Source organism: Dermacentor variabilis, chromosome 2 (assembly GCF_050947875.1).
Source record: "Dermacentor variabilis isolate Ectoservices chromosome 2, ASM5094787v1, whole genome shotgun sequence".
NCBI classification, from domain to species: Eukaryota; Metazoa; Arthropoda; class Arachnida; order Ixodida; family Ixodidae; genus Dermacentor; species Dermacentor variabilis.
The window spans coordinates 89,287,476-89,312,347 of NC_134569.1; the positions used below are offsets into that span (position 1 = coordinate 89,287,476).

At 42.0% G+C, this 24,872-nt stretch overlaps 2 protein-coding genes and 1 long non-coding RNA gene across 3 annotated transcripts in view; 1 reads left to right on the forward strand and 2 right to left on the reverse strand.

Annotated features, from left to right (window-relative positions):
• Positions 1-6,384, reverse strand: part of unc80 (unc80, NALCN channel complex subunit) — a 178,872-nt gene extending 172,488 nt beyond the window's left edge. The window contains exons 1-4 of the mRNA XM_075681230.1: positions 5,188-6,384; positions 4,538-4,586; positions 2,468-2,488; positions 1,423-1,502 (exon numbers count right to left, since the gene is read on the reverse strand). Coding sequence (XP_075537345.1) covers positions 1,423-1,502; positions 2,468-2,488; positions 4,538-4,586; positions 5,188-5,279 — 242 coding nt within the window. The 5' untranslated portion in view covers positions 5,280-6,384. The remainder of the gene's footprint in view (positions 1-1,422; positions 1,503-2,467; positions 2,489-4,537; positions 4,587-5,187) is intronic.
• Positions 6,385-6,458: 74 nt separating this feature from the next.
• On the reverse strand, positions 6,459-11,953 carry LOC142572255 (heparan-sulfate 6-O-sulfotransferase 1-like). The gene is made up of 2 exons (XM_075681229.1): positions 11,209-11,953; positions 6,459-10,840 (listed from the first exon to the last, which is right to left on the reverse strand). Exons 1-2 carry the CDS (start codon positions 11,760-11,762, stop codon positions 10,147-10,149), a joined length of 1,248 nt encoding a protein of 415 aa, XP_075537344.1. The 5' UTR covers positions 11,763-11,953; the 3' UTR covers positions 6,459-10,146.
• A 65-nt stretch (positions 11,954-12,018) lies between these two features.
• On the forward strand, positions 12,019-24,452 carry LOC142572257 (uncharacterized). The gene is made up of 4 exons (XR_012826030.1): positions 12,019-12,228; positions 13,517-13,650; positions 20,022-20,103; positions 23,717-24,452. It is a non-coding gene; the product is annotated as an uncharacterized LOC142572257 (long non-coding RNA).
• The last annotated feature ends 420 nt before the right edge of the window (positions 24,453-24,872 follow it).

Genomic DNA, 24,872 nt, shown 5'->3' on the forward strand with positions numbered 1-24,872 from the left:
CTCAAAAGACAAGCTTTGTAGCTAAAGAAAAATTTGTCCCAAACCAGAAATAAGAAAACACAGGACCTCTACCTGACAATGGCAGAAAGTGTGGACAGTTGGTACAGTGAATTAACTGGCCAGGCAGTTGGACTGATGGCCTGGCCAAACCAGATTGCTGAACTAAATTTTTTTTTTCTCTCTACCAGTTAGAAGTTCCGATTCTCAAACAACTACTATGACTGTCACTTACAGAGCTCTTCAACCATCTGGTGTATGACAAATTTTTCTTTCCTAAAAGTACCTGTAATGTTTCCAGATTTTGGTAGAATTCATTTGATTAATGTTGTTTTGGCTTCCAGCCAGTCTGAATTGATTAGTTCAGCCTCACACAAACACATCCTAGTCTTTCAGATAGCTCAATCCATAGGACAGCATGGCTAGTCAGCTGGTGATCCCAGGTTTGATTCCATGACCAGGATATACATCTTCTCTGGCTACGAAGGTTGTATCACAAGAAACCCATACAGGTTTTCCAAAGAGCATTGTGCTACAATTATGTGAATGACAAATATTCCATTTGTATACAGTCTCTTGGTGGAAGTACTAGAAAAAATTTATTTTGCGCAATAACATGTAGGCTTTCATATGTATAAAGGATTATGTACTAGGAGTAACTTCTGCACAGTAGAAATTGGGTTACTCTGAGTTATACAACCGGAATACAAGCTTACATATACCCGTATTTACTCAACTTTATAGTGCACACTTCATTTTCGAAAAAACATACTAAAAGAATGACATGCACATAAGATTCAAGTAAAAAAGTAAATCTATGATAGCGACAAGGCATCATAACTGGCATTAAACATTTCTGTAATCCAGTCTGATTCCCATGGTGTCGCAATATGTGTGAGCTGCGCTAGGTTTATGTCCATTCAGCAAGTTCTTTATTGACTTTCGCATATTCTGAATGGTATTGTTAGGTTGCCATAGTCTGCAAAATGTTTAAGAAATGAGTCTCTCAAATGTAATAGACAGTACCAAGGATGAGACACTCTGGGTTGTTGATATTGGTGAGGAGGCCTCGAAGATCGAGCGATGATGAGCAATGATCAGTGACGCCAATCTACAGCAGCTTGAATACATTAAGGTTCCTCATTCCAAATAAAAACAAAATGCAATTACTCCCTCTCTTATCATAAAAATCTGGTAAGTTAGAAATCAATGGCATTGCATTTATAATTTCTTGAAATATGAACATCAAGGTGAATGTTACAATCGACAGCAATGCATTGTTGATTTCTCATTGTGAAAATTTCGTGACCTTTAGAACTGAGTAAGTACAGTACTATCACTGCAGTACACATGTTGCTGAATTTAGCTTCACATGCAAGATTAGTTATTCTAGTCATATAAGCAGGAAGACAAAGAAACACAAACCTCTTGATGCTCTTGATAGCAACAGTCAAACTGGGTGATAAGCCGAACTGAATATTTTGCACCAATACTTTTTCGAAGGACTGGAAATAAAAAAAGAAGGCAGACATCAGCATACACGCAGAAAAATGCATGGCACTCTGTTGACAAAAAATGAAGTGGTGGCACAACCCTAATCTAACTATGGGAACAGTGCAGTGAAACACCGGTGTTACCACATTGCCCTATCTCTTGGCCAATCGTAGTTATGCAGCATTAGTATAAAAGCCCTGTTACTAGTCGTATACGTGCGTGTCTTCAACTTTTTCATAATCAGTTGGCACCTCTATTCAGGCATTGAGTGTCGGCTGACATTTCATTTCTACGCTAAAATTGTGAGGTGCATTACATGTCATTTATGACATACCTCTAGAAGCACTGGGCACCACTGTCACAGCATTGTTCATCCTATAGCCAAATAGCAAGACTCTACCTTATGCCACCTTTGGTGCTACCATCAAGCTCATGATATCTTCTAACATGAACTTGTCTGTTTATCACTAGCCAGCAAGAGCCCTACCATTACACAGGCAGTGGTTATAGCACTAGTAGTATTTATTGTACTAACATAGGACAAAAAAAAGGGGGAGGAAAGGAAAGGCCACGTGCACTGTAACAGTCTCACTTGTCAGTGGACACCTGAACTGTCCCACAGCCATGAAAAAAATACATGGGGAAGGAATAGATAACCAGGAGAGGAAAGTTAATAAAAATAGACAGTAATTACACCAACACTGCACATAATTTTATCACAGCCAAAGTAGTACCTGCAAAGTTTAGAATCTCCTCTCAAACATCATGCCTTCTGTTTTATTTTTCAGCTGGCTGCTCTTGCGTTATAAGATGAACATTCAATGTGCACTGAAGCAGAATTTTTCCTAGGACAGTGGGCTTCTTCCTTATTTACTTACTTCTGTGACATACAACAAGAACTAAACTGCAAAAAATGGTGCTGGTACACAATACCTGATCCCCAATCAGGCAGGAACCAAAATTTTGAAATACTCACCTTGCATGCTTCTCTTTGCTCCTGAAAAACGAAAGTAAAAAGTGTAGGCTTTAAAAAACGTTTTGCAGCTCACTTACAATCACAAAAATATACACAGTCCAAGACTAAGAAATTCCAATAAGTAAACGTGGATAGAGAGCTCCAGCAGAAGCCCTTCTTGACGAGCATAACTTTTGCATGAATAAAGGAACTGTACATGATGCCATTTTTTCTGCAGAAGTACTATGATGGCATGGCAACTAAAATTATTGATATATTAATTACCAAGAGTGCAGTAAATGTTTGTCTTTTTCATTAGAGATATAAGGAATATATATATATATATATATCAAAGCTTCACCATTTTTCAATAATTTTTTTTTTAATCGCATCTCCACTGACACTAGAGTGCTATCTCATCTTCACTGGCACTAGAGTGCTACAGTGCTATATAGAAGACAGCGCTGCAATGCCGGCTTTATATCCCATGAACCAATTGGTTCACGAGAAAGTTGCCCTGAGTGAGAAATGTATTACAGTATTTCATGGGTGTTAATGTTGTAAGAAGGTTCGAACTATAAGACCTGAAACAATTAGGCACACCTTTTGTCAAGTGCGCAAATATATAGCGATAGATGCTTGAACTGAGCAGATGCCAAGCTGCATAGTAGGGCTTCAGGGGTGCTCCCAGTACTGGAAAGCTTTGAGGATGAAATCACCACCTCTCATCCTGCAGGGCTTTGCAGTGCAGACAATTCGGTGGAAGCCTTGATTGACACAAGGAAAAAATTCAGCCAATGTTAAATGCGCGCAGAATGGTCTGTACCTACTTCAGAAGAGCTTGACATAACATCTAATGAATCCTATTCCTGTATCTGCCAATTACACCACATGTAAACTTAATGTGCTGCACAGAATGGTGTTAAAGTCCAGCTGTTGCATAGCAGAGGCACAACATTGTTCAGCTCAATGTTTCCCATTTTTATCAGGTAACTGTCTTCAATATCTAAAGGTAAACATCTTCAACAAACGTTTTGTTGACTTTGTGACACTTAAAGCAGTGAAAACTTGTCCAGCCAAGTTCTCAGGGGAGAGGCTCGACGTTTTCAAGGCTGATTCAGTCTCCTCATCAGGGATGGCTGCTCAAGCAGTTATTGAGACAAAAGCTTTAAAGAAGTTGCACAAAATTTTTTTTCAGCTTTTTCTGGCTCATTTACATAGCAGTAACTCCAGAATCAATTTTTCGAACATGCAACAAATCATGAACTAAAATATTCTTTATTGTGACAACTTCAAAAAGTATGCCAAATTTCTTCCCATAGGGTTTGTTAAAAATTATCTCTGTACGTCACAAAATTTGGGGGTTGAGGTCATATGGCATCACTGATGCATGGGTTGGTGCAGTAGTCGAAGCCGCATTGCGATCGCCTTGCCAAAAGCTTCAGATGGGTAATAGGGATGAGAACGAACGGCGCTGCTCATTCTGAGAGAAGTAAAGGGGACCAAGCTCATTAGTCCTTGTGGAATGCAGAGAAGCACAGACTGAAAGAGGAAGGAGTAATTAATATGGCTTGCATCTAGATCAGGCTTACCAGTGCGTGTGTCAGCCATTTGTGACCACTACCTCTGATTTTCTTAATGTGCAGAGATGTTTCGTAAGCAAACCCTATGCCAAGACACCAGGTTCTATTTCATATGTAGTGCCCGTCTTGAAATGGTCACTTTAAAAGAGGATATCACGGAAACTCTCCCATTGAGCCTTTTCATACACCTAAAGAGCTGTAAATCTGAACTATTTTATGCTAACATGAAACATGTACAATTTGTAACATAATGCCCGTGGAAATGCCCCAATTTCCTTGGCCTAGCAGAATGCCTGTGTAATATTGAAAAACTGGCACCAACTATTGCACCTTCTACACATAAGTGGGATTAATTTATAAGCTTTGACAAAGCGGACTGTATTGAACATCATCTCATTGAAAGCGTTAAGAACCTGCCGTGCAGAACAGAACGCCCTGCACACGTTCAGCTAGTTCAATGAAAAATTGTATTTTTTGTTATGCAGAACGGTCAAATAAGGCACCGTACCATGGCTGATGCATCATGGGCTTTGCCAATTTTTGGACGTATGAATGGGCTGAAAAGATACAAATAATACGTATAAATGGTACGCTACGCAAGACTAGCACGTCAATCATGCAGTTAGAATTGGGAAATTATATATAATCAATGGATAAACAATCAATGGATATATATATAATCAATGGATAAACAATATGTTTAAAAGAGAAAAGAAAAGTCAGTGGTGCAAGAGTAAGAGTACAGTTCAACAGTGTATAACGCGTGCAAATACCGGTGGCCCGAATATACGAAATAAAGAGAACGCAACCCCCTCCGCCTATCAACAATTAAACTGCGACTGAATTCGCAAGCATGACATATATCGGCATAGCTGTGTAACACGTATCAATTAGATACCGAACGCTTCAGTGACGAAGGTGCGAGCACACCAGACAACAACGTACAAAGCTTGACTTTTTGAACTACTTAGAGTTATATGCAAGAAACGAAGAGCTGATTAGAGAATTCATGGGTTTCACTACATAAGCACGATGCTACAACGCAGTAGCAGAGCGCACACGGGACGTTTGCCGGCAACAAGACACAGCAGAATCAACAGACCATATTTGCCGGAGTGTTATGCACGCGAAAGCGAATTTGGTCTTTAAAAAATATACCTTGTCTGTCGCCAGAGAAACGTTTGTATCGGCAGAGGCACTGACAGCTCGTCGGGTTCATGTTGATCCTCTTCTAGTTTCCGTTTCGGCATACCGACTGAATCTCGCAATAAAAACCTAGGACGTTTTCGTTGCAGGGTGATTTAACATACGTTCTACCAAGCAGTAACCAGGATGTGGAAGAGAAAACAATGGGAATGTTGGGGAAAAAACATTCGTGTTAAAGGAGCTCGCCGGCGCCTCTTCACGTATTGTCGTCCATCTTTGCCTGGATGATCCCCCGCATCCGGAGAGCACGTGACCGCGCAGATTTCATCCGGCCGCTCGAGCAAGAGAGCGCCGCCGCGACAGCGGGCCGCGGCACCTTTGGTACAGGCGGTTGATATCGCGGGCGACGCAGCCGGTACTGCACGGAATCGGCGTACTATTTCACGTATATATTTCGGCGAGCGATATTCTTTTCGATGCGGACGTGGTCACGTCTAGTTAAATGCACGAGATGCTTCACTGTGCAACACACTTGTGGAACAGCATATCTGAAACAGATCCCATGCAGTCAGCCGCATTAGTCTGACGTCCTAGTAGCAGTACGCGGCCTACGATCGCTCTTTCCTCGCACTAGACTACGTGAGCATTGCGTAGAATGTATAGAGTTCAAAATACGCAACTACTATACAAAGCGAGACAATGTAGACAAGTCTATATACTTACCAGTTACGCAAGCGCTTTTATGGAACTAATCGGGAAAGCTTATGGACTGTCATTGGCGATGATCAAAAGATAGTGTCGCTACTTTTTGTTGGAACCTCTTATTTGACAGCATTTGTTAGACCCTATAATGCGCCTATATTTAATATTATGTGCTAACAGTCATACCTACAGTTCAGAATTATAAGTTGGCTGTGCTTGCTTGAAACAAAAGTTTACATTTCACTGTTAATTGCATCGGTGCGACGCCTGCGCATAGTGTATCCCTGAAGGTGATTCACGCGTTTTTTTTTCTTCTTTTTTTCTGAACAGACCCTGAAATTTTAGCAACACACAATGCAGCCCTCAATTTAGCATGTAGCATCGTATTTAATCTGTATCAAGAAGCAGTTTCACAATTTCGTTAAAAAGTTGTTACACCTGCAAAAGAAATTTAAGATTCCTTCTTACACATACACTCACAGGATTTATATGCATTATGAAAACATGTAAGAGGATGGAAAACAATGTTTTCGCATGAGAAGGCATGCTGAGCATTCCACAAACAAGAAATGCAACACACATAACACCGAGAGCATTTATTGCTTCTTGTGGTATGTACATACAACACATACGTATAACATGTGATATAGGTACACAGGAAAATAAACAGCACTTCGCCGGACGAGCAAATAAAAAATATGCAAACATGTAAAGACCACATGCATTTCGACTGCTCCTGCAGTGAGAAAAACTTGGAAAACAGTGTTTAAAAGAGTAATATCACTGGTACTGCACACCATAAAAAAACTGGCCATGTAGACGAACTTTTCACAGCACTTCTTGTCCAGAGTGTGAAAAGCGGCAGCACCTATGCGAGCACAAAATGGCACGAACTATATGTCGTTTGTGATCTTTTCTGAATTACATTGATATGTTAATGCATATGATGCATAAACAGTGCCAGGAATGTGCAAAAATCCACACCTATAGTCGGATACAACTCAAGTCTGCAGTGAAGCCCCGCCCACACCCTCATAACCGCCAGCCACTGTTCCTCCGCGAGGCTGCAAATAGTTCATACTTCAGTTTTTTCCTGTTACCTGAATAAGGCGGTAACCACAAAAATAAAATTATAACCACATAATTTTGTACGTTTTCACCCGTCTATTATAGCGGAATGGTGAAAGCCTAATTCTTTATTGAACTGAAATAAAATGCATGCTTTGCTGCAACTATTTATTGTCAAGTTTCGCTTTAGTTGGCAGTGAAGTTTCACGAGTAAAATGGGCTCAGCAGCGAAATGAACTGTACCACGAACTTTTGAAGAGTGAAATGCTCAGACTCCATACACTATGTCAATGTCTGTTGCACACCTCATCACTTTCACAGATGAAAAGACTTTACAAGAGCAACAGACGCTCCGGAGGTATCAAGTACGACACCATTTTGAAATGGTCGCATGACGATTTTGTTTGCTTCTGTGATTGACTGGCAGGGTAACAAGGCTGCGCAGTCCGTGTGCCTTGGTTACCAACAGCTATTTATTTAAGTTGCATCCTACTATACCGATATCCAGGGCACCAGGTATAAATGGCCTTCCAAAATTTATGTGACGTCTACAACACATCACACAGCAAATTGCAAAGGTAACTCTTACATTACACTGTATCGAGACACTACTGCAAAGTGCCAGGATGCAAGCTTGGTGCTGCTTCCCTCATCAAGGTATTACAGAGCATGTCTGAGCCCTTAAACTAAAGGTAAGTGATTCAGAAATGCAACTATTTTCAAACACAGCCCTCCTTATTGCCAACTTGAACTTAAACTCACATTCACTCCTTGCCTTCAATGTACAAGCTACCATGTAATCTGGTAAGAAAAATGAGGCATCATTGTTTATATCACACCGACATCACTCACAACAGTCATGATGGATTTCACATACATGTAGCTGAAGTCTTGTAACAAATATATACATGTTTTCACATTAAGTTCTCTTTCTTTCAGATTATTAATAGCAAAAGCAAATTTAAAATTTCAATCAGCTCACAATGAATTTTTAAATGATAGCAAAGGTATCACAAAAAAAAGAAACATACTGGAGGCCATTGCCATATCGCAAAACAAATCATATGAAAATCAAACATGCGTAAGGAGATGTATAGAATAATGCAAAACATGCAGATTTTAAGGGCCAGCATTTAAAAAAAACAGATCACTAAGAGCCTTTTTGTCACAGAAAGTGTTGTAAAAGTCTGAATCTTTCCATATGTTTCACAGACAGATGTTACTTGTCAGAGAAGCTGCACTTATAAAGACAAATATGATAACAGCTGCATTCTATAAGAGGGAAACACTTCCAATATTTAAAGTGATGCTAAAGAAGAAAATAACTTGAGCTTAATAAATAACCGATAAAGTACACTACAAAAAAACACCCTTATTGTTGTAGGCTTGGTAACATAGAAAAGAAGCAAAACAAAAGACAGGTTGTGATGCACCCCAGAGCCAATTGGAACGAAATTTCAGGCCACATAAAAAGCCTAGTTTCAGACAGCGTACGTATACAGCAGTCTCCATGCTAAATTTTATGTTTCAACTACAAGTTGATGTGTCATGAAAAGCTTGGAAATGCACATGTTTTAGATACTGAAACTGAAAGAAACACTTGCACACCGCTCGCTGGAATTAATGCATGACTAAAAACGCGAGGCTCCCAGGCATGACCTACGAGATTAGCCATTTCTCATGTCTTCCCACGGTGTGGTGAAAAATTTTGGAGGTGACGAGCTGGAACTTATGTCATACCAGCTCAACCACCAGGTGTACACGTCATCTGCTTAGGTGCTACTTAAAGGCTGTTAAAGTACAGTTAGACAATTACCAGCCCTGCAACTTCACCAAGGTTGCTTTAGCAGCAACTATATACTACTCATTTACAACTAATTTAGCCTAAGTGAAATTTCATTGCAGTTGCCTTTGAAGTATCCCTACCACCTTGCCATATTGTCATGGATTTTGACAGTATTTTCTCGGGCCTAGTTAACTTTTGTAAAAGATCGACTACATTGAATTCTAAAAGACCCAAAGACTGGAATGGACTGATGAAGTACTAGTGAACTACAACGGCCCAAATAAAATAAAAAGCTTCAAAATTCGTGAAGTCACACTGACATTCCAGCGCGACATTTCTAAAAATGAAACTAGGACTTTCATTTTCTCTTCCAGTAATCAACCTCTTCCTGCAATATGAACTAAAACAGAGTTTAAAAGAATACTTTGTATGTCTGAACTTATTTAGTGCTTATCTTTAGTGTCCTTTTATTCGTTAGCTGCACTCTGTTAGTCATAAAAAAACAATATTCAATCAATAGCTGCAGTTCGTTGGTGGGAAACACTCACAATGTAATGACAGGACACGGTCCATAAGCAGCAATTGCACTGGGCAGCAGAGGCCAATTGAAACCATAGGTTCAATCTGTAAATCTAAGCTCACACCTTGTTGAATTCATACGCTAAAAGCACTGAAACTGTCCACTTCCCACTATTCTATCAGGCTGTACACAGTAACAAACTTGCATTGTTTTCCACAATCACACACGCCATCAATGTGAGGAACATCACAGATACACTAAAAGTAACAACATTATGGTGATAAAGGCCGGTTAAACCAGTCACCAGCAAAAGTATGTACATGAAGTTTCATAAATAACTGTTTGTGACTGCTCAATGTGCTTTGCTTCAGGCCAATGATAACTGCAGTCACTTGTACCACACTGTACACTCCAAAGTTCCCTATTGATTATGCAACACAGCACATACACAGCTTTGAAGAATTGTTTTAAATGGAACCTGTGGCATTAGCTACTAGTGCAGTACAGATGAAACTAAAACTGCAACATTACCCGCATAAGTTGCCCATCACGCTTCTGTAAAAGCTGCACTCAGCACAGTAACAACAGTGAACAGAAAAGTGAATGCAATTTATGAATACCAATAGTTATTTAAAGAGCCTATGACCCACATTTTTGCTAAAGAACCATGGGTTATGATAGCAGCACTGAGAGATGCGCAACTGAATCTAGCTGGTGCAGATGTGCAACTGCCTGAATATTAAATGAAGATCATAATTCCTGCGAAGAAATTGCTTCCAAGCCTTGATTCAAGCAGGTTACTGCATTTCTTTTGTCATCATTGTTTGAGGATCAATTTTTTTACGTTGGCTAGATAGACTATCTGGATTAAATTTAGTATTAAAATAAAACATTGCTATATGTTATCAAAGAAGTCTTCCTCTTCTGCCCAGTTTTCATCATCCTCTGAATCTATGTTGTTGCTATTCCTTTCTACAGCAGGATCACTGTCACGAAGTTTGTGAAATCTATCAAAAAGAAGCTCCTTGGCATAGTTGTACAATTCTGTGTCCAAACTATTGGCAGCTGTCACCTTTTCCACCTCACCGGGCGATGGTACTGCATGACCACGTCCCATCAGCCGGCCACGTAAAAATTTACGCGGCCTTGCCCTTCTTCGAAATTTCAACTTGAATGTAGCCTCAAATAGAGATTCTGAAAGACGAGGGAATTCTGCAAGGCCAAAGAAAGCCATGTGTTCCAAGTTTTTCTTTGCACTGGTCAAAAGAACCATGTCACGGTCCTCCTTGGTAAGCAACAATCCAACTGAATCATTCTGAGGACAGCCGTCAATGAGACCATGATCAGCAAGCATGTGTGTCTGTCGATTAAGTGCAGGGTTTGCTGAACAGGACACAAACTCAGTAAAGGTGATATTTTCAGGTCTCCTGCCTTCAAAGCAGACACTGGGAGCAGGCACTGACACTGGTTGGTCCAAGCAAAAGTGAGGATGGGGCCGGGAGCCATGCCAGCCTCGATTCTGGTGGAACCGCCGCCATTCATTGCGGAACCGGGCGACGGGATCTCTCAGCACGGTTATGTAAAAATACCTGTGGAATTAAAGAAACGTTAGCAGAGAATTGGCGGCAGTTTCTATCTTGTTCAGAAAGACTCACAAGGGTAACTTGATTTCTTCGCCATATCAGAGAGCATCAAAACCAGACCCGTGTAAACTGTATTAAAGATTTTTATTTTTGCGCAAGCACCTTTTGAAATCACCTGTATTGCATCCACTTTATAATGTAATACGAATGGGTCGGGTTTGTCTATAAAAAATTATACGCAGTACACGTTTACAACTTTGGCAAGAGCAAATAGTGATTAACTGCGGCACACACGCCGGTCACTTTATGGCTACGAACACCCTGTAAACGCATTACGCCCATAGATAATCTGTTGATATTGATTCAGCACTCGCCTGCGTTTCGTGGGGACTCCTTCGTCTTCGTCGAGCACGCGATCTACACAGGTATTCAATTCAGTCCAGTCCGGATGGACACCACATTTCCATCCCAGCGTGTACCTACTGAAGAGCCACGAACTGCGCTTGCGAGGTCTGTAGCAGTGACAAATTTTTCGGCCTCGACGGCATGCACAAGGTCTCTGTAACACTAGGTCTTCGATTAATCGCCGTTCTAAGAAATTAGCACCGGCGTTTTGTATCTGTAATAAAACGACAACATCCGAGCCGCTTATGTCGAAGTCCTCGTCTTGGACGGTCGAAGGCTTGAACTCGCTTTGATGATGTCCGTCTTCTGTGTTGTTAGAAGCATAATAGCTCGCTGCCTGCGATACGTGAACTAGCTGATGCTCTTTGAACTTCTGCCAATAATTCGAGGGCTTTAGTCGCACCCAGTGGTAAGTAAGTCGAGACGACGAGCTGCCAGAGCTGATCAAAATAAACACGAAAGCGGTCACAAACGCTACACAAACCAGCGCTGACCGACAAACTGTCGGCGTGAAACAGTGCATGCCACAATACTTTCTATGCTTTCTTCATCTACGAGCACATTGCTTGTCGCTGGAAGCAGAACACAAGAATCATCGTTTCGGAAGCATAAGCACGCAAGTTGCCATGTTTGTTGACAAAAAGGGGGAGAACCGCAGATGGGAGTGAAGTCGTAAGTGGAAGCGTGCGAAAGGCCGACGAGCTGGCCAGGAGGCGCTGCACTCGCTCGGCGGAAAACGCTACGGAGAAAGCTTTACGCACGCATGGTTCGCAAGTTCGAAACCGAAAATGCACAGCGAAAATACTTACCTTCCCGTCTCTCTCTCACCTCATTATCTACGGGTTTCTTTGGTTGCCGAGAGATGAATTCGATGCGCGCACAGATGGCGGCGTAGTTGCAGAGCTCAATTTTCTAAACGTCTAAACCCTTTTACTAAAGATGCAGGAGATGGATGGGCGCGGTCACGGGGCAATGGGCAGCAGGATGAGGTAATGCGCTCTTAAGTCGTCGCAATGGAGGAAATTAGGGGGGAAAAAATCAAACTGTGCGAATTTGTGCTCCGACTTCATCTCTTTCTTCCTCTCTTTCACTGTGTGGTTTCATTATGCATGTTTTTCTTTCAATCGCGATCGACGGACAATATGAATGATAAAAAAGAAACCGAAGAAGAAGAGAAGAATGAACTCTACCTTACGTGCCGGCGTCCACTGACAACTGTTATTGTTTTGAGACAACAACTGTTATTGAATATTTGATAATTAGCAAACTGACTTAATTGTGCAACATTGCATAATCAGCTGTTCTTTTTTTTTTTTTCCGAGCATAGCATTAAACAGACTTTAAAATATGTTGCCTGCATATGACTCGATCATGACATTGATAACTCGAATTTAAATTTGGCATGACATTTCGTTCCGTCATGACACTAGGGAAACATGCATATGACATCTGTGTAATGGCATATAATTAACCTACCACGTACATGATCGAACACATATTAAGCTTTGCACGATGATCAGACATAATGTACTCCCCATATTTTGACCAAATATGAAGTCTGTGCCACTCTCAGTTCTCCGAGAAGAGAGGACAAACACTAGACATTACTTCGTATAATGGCTGAAAAATCGGAGAAAGTGGGAATTCAACAAATATTTCCAAAGTGCATATTTAGGTGAAAAACATTAAACTTTGGCCACACATTACATCGAACATGGCCCCATTAGCACTGAATATGAACTCTGTGTGACATATATGCACTTTTTCAGGAAACTGAAAAACGTTGCAGACATATTGCTTCAGAGCCCTTGCTTAAGAAATTATTTTGCAAAGGGCATAATGCACTCGCACACATTTACCTTACGACCAGTGTCGTAGCAACAGGGGGGGGCCGGGGGGCCGTGGGCCCCGGGTGCACGAGGCCAGTAGGGGGGGGTGTCATATACGTCTGAAGGCACCCGAAAATTGTCAATATCCTCGCCTTCCTCGACTACATACGGGGGGGGGGGGGGGGGGGAGGTTGACAGAAGAGCTAAGGGCCCCGGGTGCCAGACCACCTAGCTACGCCACTGCTTACGACCATCAGCCACGTAATGTTTGCTCTTATATTGACCAAATTTGCCTTGGTTGTACCTAGAATTCTGCCACAATCGAGGAAGCCCACACCACTACGGCACCTGCACACACGCCTCAAGAAATGCGTTTTTCTTCAGCTGTTTGCTAGACACACAAATGCCATCCTCTGTCACTGGTCTTGTACAAACGCCCTGATTACAGCTTCTCAAGAGCTTTCATGGCAACATGGGACTGAGTCAGCTGAGCGGGCAGTACAAAAGTGCGCGCATTCTGACGCCACGCTGGGCCATGGCACCGCGACTGCGACCCTACGCTCACCGCTGATGTTTATACAGGTTAGCTACTATGACGCTTATTCTTATCGTGATGATGATGTCTGTCCTTTAGCGGTGTCGTGGCCCCCTCATGTTTTCAAAAGTGTTCGCGCTTGTGTATCGTATCTGATGTGCCTGCTTGTTCTGAGAGGTGATGTCGAGCTTAACCGAGGACCCATGACCAAGGCTCAAGAGGAAAAGCTAGACCTGGTGGCTGGCTCTATCTTGCGTGTTGAAGCTAGCAATTCAGTTCTTCAAGAATCTGTTAACAAGGTGCTTCAAATTCAGTTTGAGCTAAAGAATGATTTAGAAAAACTGACAAAGCGTGTCCTTGATCTAGAGCAGAAATTTTCAGCATCCCCATGTGCTCAGTCCATCGCAAGCAGTGACAATGGTCTCGTAGGTGTACAAGAAAAAATTGACGGCCTGGAAAATCGCCCTAAGCGGTCTAACATTCTCTTTTATGGCTTAACAGATTCGGCGAGGTCTGAAACTTGGGAAGAGTCAGAACGATTGGTAAATAACTTCTGTACTGAAAAACTTTGGCTTACTGTGAAGTCATTTTCGAGAGCACATCGTGTGGGCCGCTTTTCGTCTGAGATGAAGCGGCCTATCATAGCCAAATTTTTCAATGAGAAGGAAGTTGAACTGGTTCTGAGCCGCGGCCATAAGTTGAAAAACACTAACTTGAGCATCTCGCAATAATACTCAGAAGCAGTTCGCGAAAAGCAACGGAAACATCTCCAATTCTCGCGAACTATGAAGATGGAGATCGGGTGCATCTTGTTTTCAACAAACTGCATTTGAACAATGACATTTACGAGTGGAACACCAATGAAGGCCAGGCTGTTCTTGTTTCCTGGTGCAGGGATGAATGATGTTCCGCCTTTGTTTCCTTAAGCACCGGTTCATCTACCAGCTCACCCGTGAAATTTCTCTATATCGGCCACGGATGCAGCCACACATACCTTTTTCAGCATGCGGCCGCACATACCTTTCTAAGCACTTGTCTTGACTTTTCATTAACCCAACTTATTAGTCAACCAACACGATAATAAATAAACCAACTGATACTAAATTTTCCTTTTTATACACCAACGATAGAAGTGTTGTCGCTAATGTTATTGCACTCTCATCGCTCACCGATTCATCCCAGGCTTCTTTAGTGTTACTTACCAAGACCTGGCTTAATGACACCATTCACGATAGCAGCATCTTTATGAGTAAATCCAATTTCAAGTTTTTTCGATGTGATAGACAACAGCGTAGAGGGGGCGGTGTGCTCATCGCAATAAAGGAAGAATTCATTGCCGCACCAATCATTATCTATTCTTTTCTTGAATGTACTTGGATTTCCTTGAAGGGTGCTGCATTTCGTGTGATCATTGGCATTTTTTACCGTTCACCCGACATGTCTGGTGTGTTTTCCGATGAGTATCATTGGGTGCTGAGCGAGGTGTGCGCGCTTTTTCCGAGGTCGGTAATTATCATATTTGGCAATTTCAATTTTCCAAATATCGATTGGTCGACACTCTCCATATCAGCCACGGATGCAGTTGCACATACCTTTCTCAGCACTTGTTTTGACTTTTCATTAACCCAACTTATTAGTCAACCAACACGATCCACTGAAACTTCTACCAATATACTAGATTTAGTTGTAATTAACAATCCTGATATATTTTCCGACATAACTCATGGAGAAGGCATCGCTGACCGTGATGTTATAACTGGATGCATTAACTTTTGCGTGAGAAAAAGAGCAATTACCAAAAAGAAAATAAGATGTTACGGTAAAGCCAATTTCGATGCAATTAACAATGAGTTAACATCTTCAGATAAATTTCTGCACGATTTTTATTCACGCTCCATTGAACAGAACTGGGTCCTCTTTAAAGCCACCCTCAGTTCACTCATTGACACGTTCATTCCTATGTTATCCATTTCCTACAAAAGCAGTTCTCCTTGGCTTACCAACAAGCTTCGGCAACTTAATAACAAAAAGAAGAGACTGTACAGGCAGACTGTACAGACTGGTCTCGCGAGTGCCCATGATAAACACAAACTGTGTGAAAAGGCTTATAAGGCATTGCTAAATCTACTCGCCATAACCTTTTTTCTCATGATTTACCATCCATGCTAACAAATAATACTGGTCGCTTTTGGCATGTTGTGAACCCTGGAATTGGCGCCGACATCAGTCTTATTGATTCTTATGGTGTTCCTATCCCCGGTTTAGATTGAGCTCAACTTCTTAATCATACGTTTGTAACAATTTTCACTCATGAAAACATTAGCTCATTGCCATCTTTAAAGACGTTAGTGGGAACCACAATGCACGAGGTAGTCATCAGTGAGTCTTGTGTTTTATCTATACTAACCAATCTTAAAACGTCGTCTAGTGCCGACTACCTAGGTTTCAATAATAAAATTTTAAAGAATATGTGTTAACCACTCAATTTTCCCAGTCACTATCAACTGGCAGTGTTCCTAATGACTGGCACATTGCTTAAATAATACCCATTTTCAAATCAGGTGATTGTGCTTCTCTGCTTAATTATTGTCCCATCTCCTTAACCAGCACTATTTGTATATTAATCGAACATATCATACACAGTCAAGTGATCAACTTCCTTGAAGACCATAACATTATTTTCAAGCATCAGCATGGTTTTCGCAAGGACTACTCATGCGACGCCCAACTTGCCGGATTTATTAACGACATACACACACTGATAGACGCTGGGTTTCAAGTTGACACAATATTTTTAGATTTTTCCAAGGCATTTGATCGTGTTTCATATCATAGGTTGTTACTTAAACTTTCACAGCTTAACATTCACCCTACTATAATTGCATGAATCACCGATTTTCTCTCATCTAGAATTCAGTTTACATAAGTTAACAATTCCAACTCATGTTATGCTGATGTGACGTCTGGAGTTCCACAAGGCAGCGTACTTGGATCTTTACTCTTTCTAATCTATATTAATGATTTACCCAGTCACGTGTCATCCAATATCAGACTATTTGCAGATGATTGTGTACTTTATCGATGTGTAACAAGTAACACTGATAGCCACTTACTACAAACTGACCTGGAGGCAATAAGTGCATGGTGTTCTAATTGGTTAATGCCATTAAATATTTTCAAAACTAAACTCATGTCTTTCACCAATAGGCTACAAATTCCAACCACCTACTCCCTTGATAACAACGCTGTGGAACTCACCACAATTTACAAGTACCTTGGCATCAATCTTCAATCAAACTTATCATGGAATAATCATATTAATCTTATCCTTGCCTCTTCAAACCATACTCTCGGACTTATTAAACATAACTTAAAATGCATGTTAAAAAACTAGCATACACAACATTAATCCATCCTAAACTAGAATACGCGTCTGCCATTTGATATCCCAAACAAACTTATATCATCAGTAACACTGAAGCCTTGCAAAACTGTGCTGCGCGATTTATTTTTTCAGATTATTTACGTTACACCAGCGTCACCTCGTTAAAGAATAAAGCTGAGTTGGACAACTTAGAACTTCGCCGTAAAACTTCTCGCCTATCACTTTTCCATAAGCTTTATCACCATCCATCACTTCATGACGATTTCTTTCAGTCACCACCAGTTATCTTTCCATGTCGTGACCATGCATACAAAGTCAAAAATATCAACTGCCAGTCATCCCATTATGCATATTTGTTCTTACCGCGCACAATAACTGAATGGAACGCCTTACCATCAGACATTGCCACGGAACCAGACTTGACTAAGTTTCAAGATGTAGTTCGCTCAAGACTTGTCAGCTAACCTTATTATTTTGGGACTTTTACAGTGTTTTCTATGTTTGTTGCTGTTTGCTTTCCATTGCAGTTGCCTTATGTTCTCCTGTATATGTACCAATGTTTTTGCTGTAATAATTGTGGCTTAATTACCTTGTATGTTACGTATGTTTCACTCTATTATTACTTTTGTTATATTCTCTTGTCTTTAGTATGATGTATAATCAATGACCAGTGCCTGTGATCCACCAACCCCCCCCACGTAATACCCTCGTAATGAGGGCCTTTGAGGGTATTTTTGAATGAATAATGAATGAATATATCCCAAACCATTGATACCATTGTGTTTTGCACCTCCCTGTGTTCCACACACACCTCCTTGGTTGTTGTCAAAGCCTGTTGCAATGCTTTCTATCCTTGGAGGAGGAGGAGATATTAATGAAGAGAAAGGAGGAAAGGTTGGCGTGGACAGTGTGTCGCTAGCCTGCTACTCGTCACAGAGGTAAGAGGAAGTGGGAAATACAGGGAAAGGTTCCTACTCTGGGAATTCACAAAAGATCAACGGTCCTACCACCAGGACTTAAACAACTTACGCTCAAGCATATATCTAGAGAATATGGCAGCACCTGCACATCTATACAGACAGCTCTGCGACTTTGTAAGCCTCAACTACAGTTGTAGTTGCCACAAGTATAGGCATCAATCAGAGGTATTGCCTGGATCGCAAAGCATCAGCAGTTACCGGACTCATTGCATCTTTATTTGAATATCCCCCACATCCATGGATTTCACTTTGTGACCCAAAGCGAGCACTGCAAATACGTGTGATAAGGAGCAACTTCTATTATTTTCTGGATCTTGATGTGACTGAGCTACACAATCTTGCTGAAGTAAAAGGACATCACAATTGGTACCACTGGATAGCTGGGCACTGTGGACTGCATAGAAACAACCTTTCAGATAAAGCTGTAAGAAACATCTTAAATGACGGCACACTTGCTATGCTATTATTCTCCAGACCTGACACCGAGTTGCTCATCACTGAGACTATCAGAACTGCAGCAAGAAACACTGGTCACAACTGGGCATTCACCATAGCTGCCTTCACAGACTTAACCCATCTATGTCTTTTAGAGTCCAGTGAAGTTATGGGTGCGTTATTCACAGACTATGACCAGGTGTGGCGCTTACCAAACATTAGATGCATCTACTTCAATGTGTTGACTCTCCCAACTGTGACTGTTGCAACATAGCAGAAATGGCTCACCATGTCCTTTGTGTTTGCCCCCAGCACACTTCGGAATGGTATACGGTGGCCGATTCTCTATCCATAATCAGCCATCAACCACAAGACATACTGGGATCTTGGTCAGATTGCAAATACAGTTGCAGACAAACTCGTGCATCACTTGCATTCTTGCACAAACGGGGCTTGACTCACGGCTGTGAAAAGTCCAGCAGTGGCTAACCCAAAAGGAGGACAAATAGCATTCTTAAACCTGACATATCTTGAGATCCAAGCTATCTGCAGCTATGCAACAAAGTTTTCAGGTCGGTTATTATTTGACCTGCAGGCTGTACACACTGATCAAAGCCCTTGTCAACTTACCTAATGTCAATGATGACAACACCTATATTGATAGCCTCAACGTAGTTAGGCAATCCAAACAAGTGACGAAAACGCTGTGCATTTGTGAGCAGAATCATTGACTTCACAAGTCTTTATGTGTAAACATCACTGTCCACCAGATGAAGGCAAATGGTCATGACTGCAACTATGACCTTTTGGACCAGAATGTTCAATCTTTCTTACTACCAGTAACTTCTCCCCTTTCTCTTTCCTCTGACCCCTGCTCTGTCCTTATTGCCTGAAAATATTTTCACTGGCGGGACATGCATGCCCTAGTACCCCACGACTCTGCTTCCTTATCTGCAATTTTCCTTGGGTGGAGGCAAGTCTCTCCAGATGCTTTGGCATTTGCACTAAATATAAACAATGTGCTTTATTTTAGTTCACCGATAACACTGCAGAAACCTACCAAGCACCTCGTAGAATATATCAAAATAGGGAGCAAATGACTATTAAGTAGTTTTTTTGCAAAGCTCCTAATTAAGCCAGAAGCTTTTAAAGTTCTCCACACATTACCCTTAACATGGCACCCGTTTCTACTGAATGTGAACTATTTGTGACGTACTGCTTGCTTAAGTCAATGGCCAAATAGTGCTTAACTAATCACAAATCTGTGCGATTGCACATCTGTCATAAGATGCCCTCTATTCATTCATGATGTTAACTTTGTTGCATGGCGAGTGCTTACAGGACATTATGCAAGCTTCCTATGCGAACAGCTTCCAACACTCTGGAATGTTTGCTTAGTTTCCTACAAAGGCTGCAATCAAGATACACTGTTTAAACTTTGTACATTACCCACAATGTGCAACCTATTTCAACCAAATATAAACAAAGTAACTTTATTTTATTGAGGAGACCTGGGAAACACTATGTTCAATGTATAACTCATGAAAATAGGTATGAAGTGAGCACTCGGTAGTTATTTTCAAAGCTCATAATTAACCTACACAATTCAAACTTGCAGTGCACATTACCCGTAACATGGCATCCATGATCTCCAAATGCAAGATTGCTGCCACCTTTGGTTCTGCCAGGACAGCGAGGCGGTAAGGAAACAGCGAGGAAATGCCTCGCTGAGGGTTCAGCAATTTTCATTTAGCCGTTAATTAACCCACACTTCAAAGCTTGTCTTAACGTTAATTCCAACATGGCCCCAATGCACTGTAAATCTAATCCTGGTGAATCGCCTAGTTCTGTCATCACAGCATGAACAAATGCATATGTTTTCGATGCTTCTAGTTACATCATTAGATTTGGTGTAAAAGAATGTGACGCAAGTGCAAGCTGCCTGTTTATTACTTGCTATATGTGCAAATGCCCTTACGACCGAGTCAATGAATTTTGCCACTAGGGCATGATCGGAGATCGTTGTTAAACACACACATTCTATTTGCGTTCAGTTTCGTCTCGTGCTACTTACCAAGGCTGCTTTGAGCTGTCAACTGCCAGGCATGGCTGACAACTCAGTGCAGCCTAGGCCAATCGTGTGAGGTGAAACTGAATGCAAACTGAATGCGCGTTTTCAACAACTATCTCCTATCGTGCCCTGATCTTTATTATAGGGGGCGGCATAGCACATTGAGTGCCCTCACCTGAAGCCAGCCTTGACTCAGAAGTTGGCCCTTCGAGACTTTTCAACGGCACTTCATGTGCATGGGAGTTCAGCATTTCTTCCCCTAAAATACCTGCCCATTGTGCTGTAAACTACTGAAACAGGCCAGAGAAGTCGTTTGGGAAGACGTCCATAATTTTCCACAGCAGAGCCAACAGTCTCACTAACATAAGTGGCACGCGCGAGAAACACTCATGACTGAGAAAACACTTCATGTACGAAAAATAAAAATCACATACGAGTTCAGGTTATCAGAAATGTTTTTGCCAGACATGTAGGGACAACACCACCCCCTAAAATGAAGGAAACTACAAAGCAAATTTGTTATGGCCATAGTATTATTTGACTGCACACACTAGTAAGTGCAGCATACGCCCTGCTTCAGGGAGAAGCCACTGCACGACACCGCGTTTCTGCTGCCTTCACCTGTGCGCAGATGGGCAAGCGGCATCCAGCAAAACAGTAGAGATCAGTGTACTTTGCTCTCGCCTAATATTCCGCACACTGCTTTACGTAGCAGGTAAAGAAAACAACTTGGTCCAAGTAATGGCCCTAACATGGAGCGTGTGACTGAAACCCACTATAATGCTTGCTATCTGCAGCTGTGTGTGAATCACCATAAGTGAAACATACGCCACGCAGATAAGAAGTTCAAAGTGTTTGAGAGCTCTCGCAATCTGCGAACATTCTGGTCTCCCATGCATGCTCAGCGAAAAAGTTAGCGTAATGTGCAACAAACACCTGGCACAAATCCATTGTTATTATTTACAATGCCACAACTGTGTAACACTGCATAAATTTTGCCACGAGTCAGGACAGTGTGCTGGGATTAAAAGCATACCGAGTCCTTATTCTGCAATACTCCATCCACTTTAAGCATTGCACCACAGCTGCACCACCATTATTTCTTCATGCTAGGGCCACGCCTCAACCAGTTCCAGTTTTGGTCCATAGAGTTGGGCAACGCCTAACAAATGATCTGCACACTTAGTTGTGATGTTAAGTGGGAAGGCCGAGAATTTTAACACATTGCATGTTACGGGAGAGTGGTGACTGCACATCGCCTGCACTTTTCATGTGACAGCAATGCTAGATGCAAGCAGACAGAGGGATAAATGCTGCATTTTTTTTTTATTCCGGAGTTCCTTCTTTACCTGTCATGCAGAATACTTGGAACAAGCGAGATTCTGTCAAAAAAAGCATGGTGCCTGCAAGATGCCATTATTTGCAAGGGTAGTTGAGCAGGGTCTCTGACTGAACAAACCTCATTAATAATAGTCATTGCACTCATTATGAAAGAGAATGGCTACCGACATCGAAACTGCCTCACACGTACGTTGACACCCCGAAGCTATGGTGAAGAACAAAGAATGCACAGAACCGAGGAGGGTCAGGAAAGTTGCAATAAGAGATAGAAGAGAGAAGAGGCTAAGCAAGCTAATATGACTCCATTATTATAAACACTAATTTTTTTGACATGCTTTAAATTGTTTTGTTGAACCCATCACAATGTGTCTGCTGCGACTATACAAGGCTGGTCGGTCACACTTTTGGTGCAGAACACGTTTTCAGCAGCCTGACACGTGCAAAAATCGCCCCTGCAAATGATGAAAATTAAGTTTTATAGAATTTTGTAGAAAACAAGAAATAACTATATACGTAACACAGATTAGTGTCCCTGCTCCACATGCCTTTCAGAAGTGGGAGAAAAGGATTAAACCTTCTAGGGCTTCATTGCATCTTGCTGCAAGAGTGAATTGCAGGCACCTGAATGAGTAATGTTGAATTCCAATGGCAGAGTCGGAGCAAGTTTGTTCCAATGACGGAGTGAGGGTGGGAGTAAGGTGTTCCAATGAGAGAGTCTGAGTGGATTCAGAGCGGGAGTCACTCCGTGGAGCAGAAAAAGATGCTCCGCCAATATCGGCAGAGTGGACGGGACTCTGCGTGGACGTATTTCCCTTACCACGTTTGTCTGCTGGGAGGCGCCACAGGTCACGACACATGAGGAAGCAAAAGCTGGTACACGCTTGGCGCAATATCCATTCAGCACTTTTAAAAATACAACAGGTGAACAGCGCTGAAGAGACAAATGACCGGTGCGGCGGTGCTGGGAGCAAACAGCGGAGGGAAATGACAACACGCAAGGTATCCTGGGTAACTCAGCGATAGAAGTTCCGCTTCCACCTTGCTCCGGCAGCGTAGGTTGTGTTCCACTCGCGGATTTGGAGGTGTTGCTCTATGCCAGAGTCAAGTGCTCGCTCGCGGAGTCCGTCGGCTGCTCCGACTCCGCCATTGGAATTCACCATAACTCTGAAATCATACATTTTCTTATTTGCACTGTTCACCATGTGCACGCTGGGAAGAAATCGGGACTGCCACGAGCCACAGTTGCACCTCCTTTCCCTAATTCAAAACACTCTCCTTGGCTTCCTCCCTCTAATTCCTCTGCTGATCTTCCCATCACAAGCACTACAGTGCCCTAGACCACGCAAAATTTCGCACATGTATTTCATTACGACTATTTTGTTGTAGTAATGTCACCTGTTAACAGTTCATGCAAACACATTCACGTCCTCCGGCGCTTCCATGTCTCGCGGCGAGCATCACATGTTCACATTTTATGTAAACTATATACAGCAACACCTGTTAAGGGCTCAATCACTCCCCTAGTCATTTTTATGTCCACCAGGGTTTGCAACAGGTATTCCAAAGTGCTTTGCAAGAACTTCATATAGAAATAAAGTCACAGTGCCTGCTGAGGATTCCAACTTCAGGTCCACAAATTGTCAGTTGATTCTACCTTCAAGTCACTTTTCCAATGCTACAGCAAAAAAAAAAAAAAAAAAAAGTTTATACTGCACCTGGGCCCATTTGTGTACTCACGAAAGTGATCGGCTGATGTCACACCCTGAATAGAAGACTGGAAAATCACAGCCTTGGTGCACTTACTTCAAAGAGACACTACAGATAAATTACTAGAACTGTGTCAGTAAATTACCCTTCTACAAGGGTCATCCAACTCAATCCGGGACTTTTTTTCCTTCCAGGTTTAAGTGGACGCCTAAGCTGGAGGTTTTGTATGCAGTAGAAACTGGCACCTGTGTCCTGTTTCTGGTAGACGGTGCTCATGTCCCGCGCTTCTGGATAGACTGTTATTCAAGATGGTGGACAACACCGTGGACGCCTACGTGGAACAGCGGGTTGTGATTAAGTTTTTAGTGAACAAGGGTATAAAACCTGCCGAAATTTACAGAAGACTTCAGGCTCAGTAGGGTGATGAGACACTCAGTCGCAGTAAAACATTTGAATGGTGTAAGCGCTTCAAAGATGGCCGTATCTCTGTTACCGACGATCCCAGTTGTGGCGGATCACAGCCCACGGTAGTCATTTCTGAGAACATTCAGCGCGTGGAGCAGCTGATTGTAGACAATCGTCGTATAACCTGTCGTGAAATTGCAAGGATGTGTAATCTGTTGATAAAAACAGTGAACGCAATAATTCATGATCATTTCTTGTTCCGAAAAGTGTGTGCACGCTGGGTCCCAAAGCAGCCGTCTGCTTTTGACAGACACAGAAGAGAAGTCTGTAGAGAACTGAAGGAATGCTACGAAAGGGAGGGCCAGAATTTTCTTAATCGCATCATGACATGTGGCGAAACATGGGTTTACCATTTCACCCCAGAATCCAAAAGAGCATCAATGCAGTGGAAGCATACGGAATCATCACCTCCCAAGAACCCAAGAAATTTCTAACGGTTGCGTCTGCTGGTAAAGTGATGGCAAGTGTAATCTGGGAAAGACATTCACGTTTATATTTTACCCCATGGTGTCACTATCAAAAGCGAGTATTACTGCCATGTTCTGCGTGATGTGCACAAGAGTTTACGGAAGAAACGTCTGGGTTTGATCACAAAGGCTGTGGTCTTTCTGCAAGACAATGCACGACCGCCATACCGTTCAACGCATGTTCCAAACAATCCAGGAACTTGGCTGGAAGTTATTACCACAACCCACCTACAGTCCTGACTTAGCACCAAGTGATTTCCACCTGTTTGGGCCCCTGAAGGAATTCCTTGGAGGAAAGCATTTCAACACCGATGGTGAAGTGAAGAATGGTGTCCTACAATGGTTTCGTTGTAATAAATCTTTCTATGCTGAAGCACAGGCGTTAGTTAAACGCTGGGATAAGTGTGTAACTGTAGCT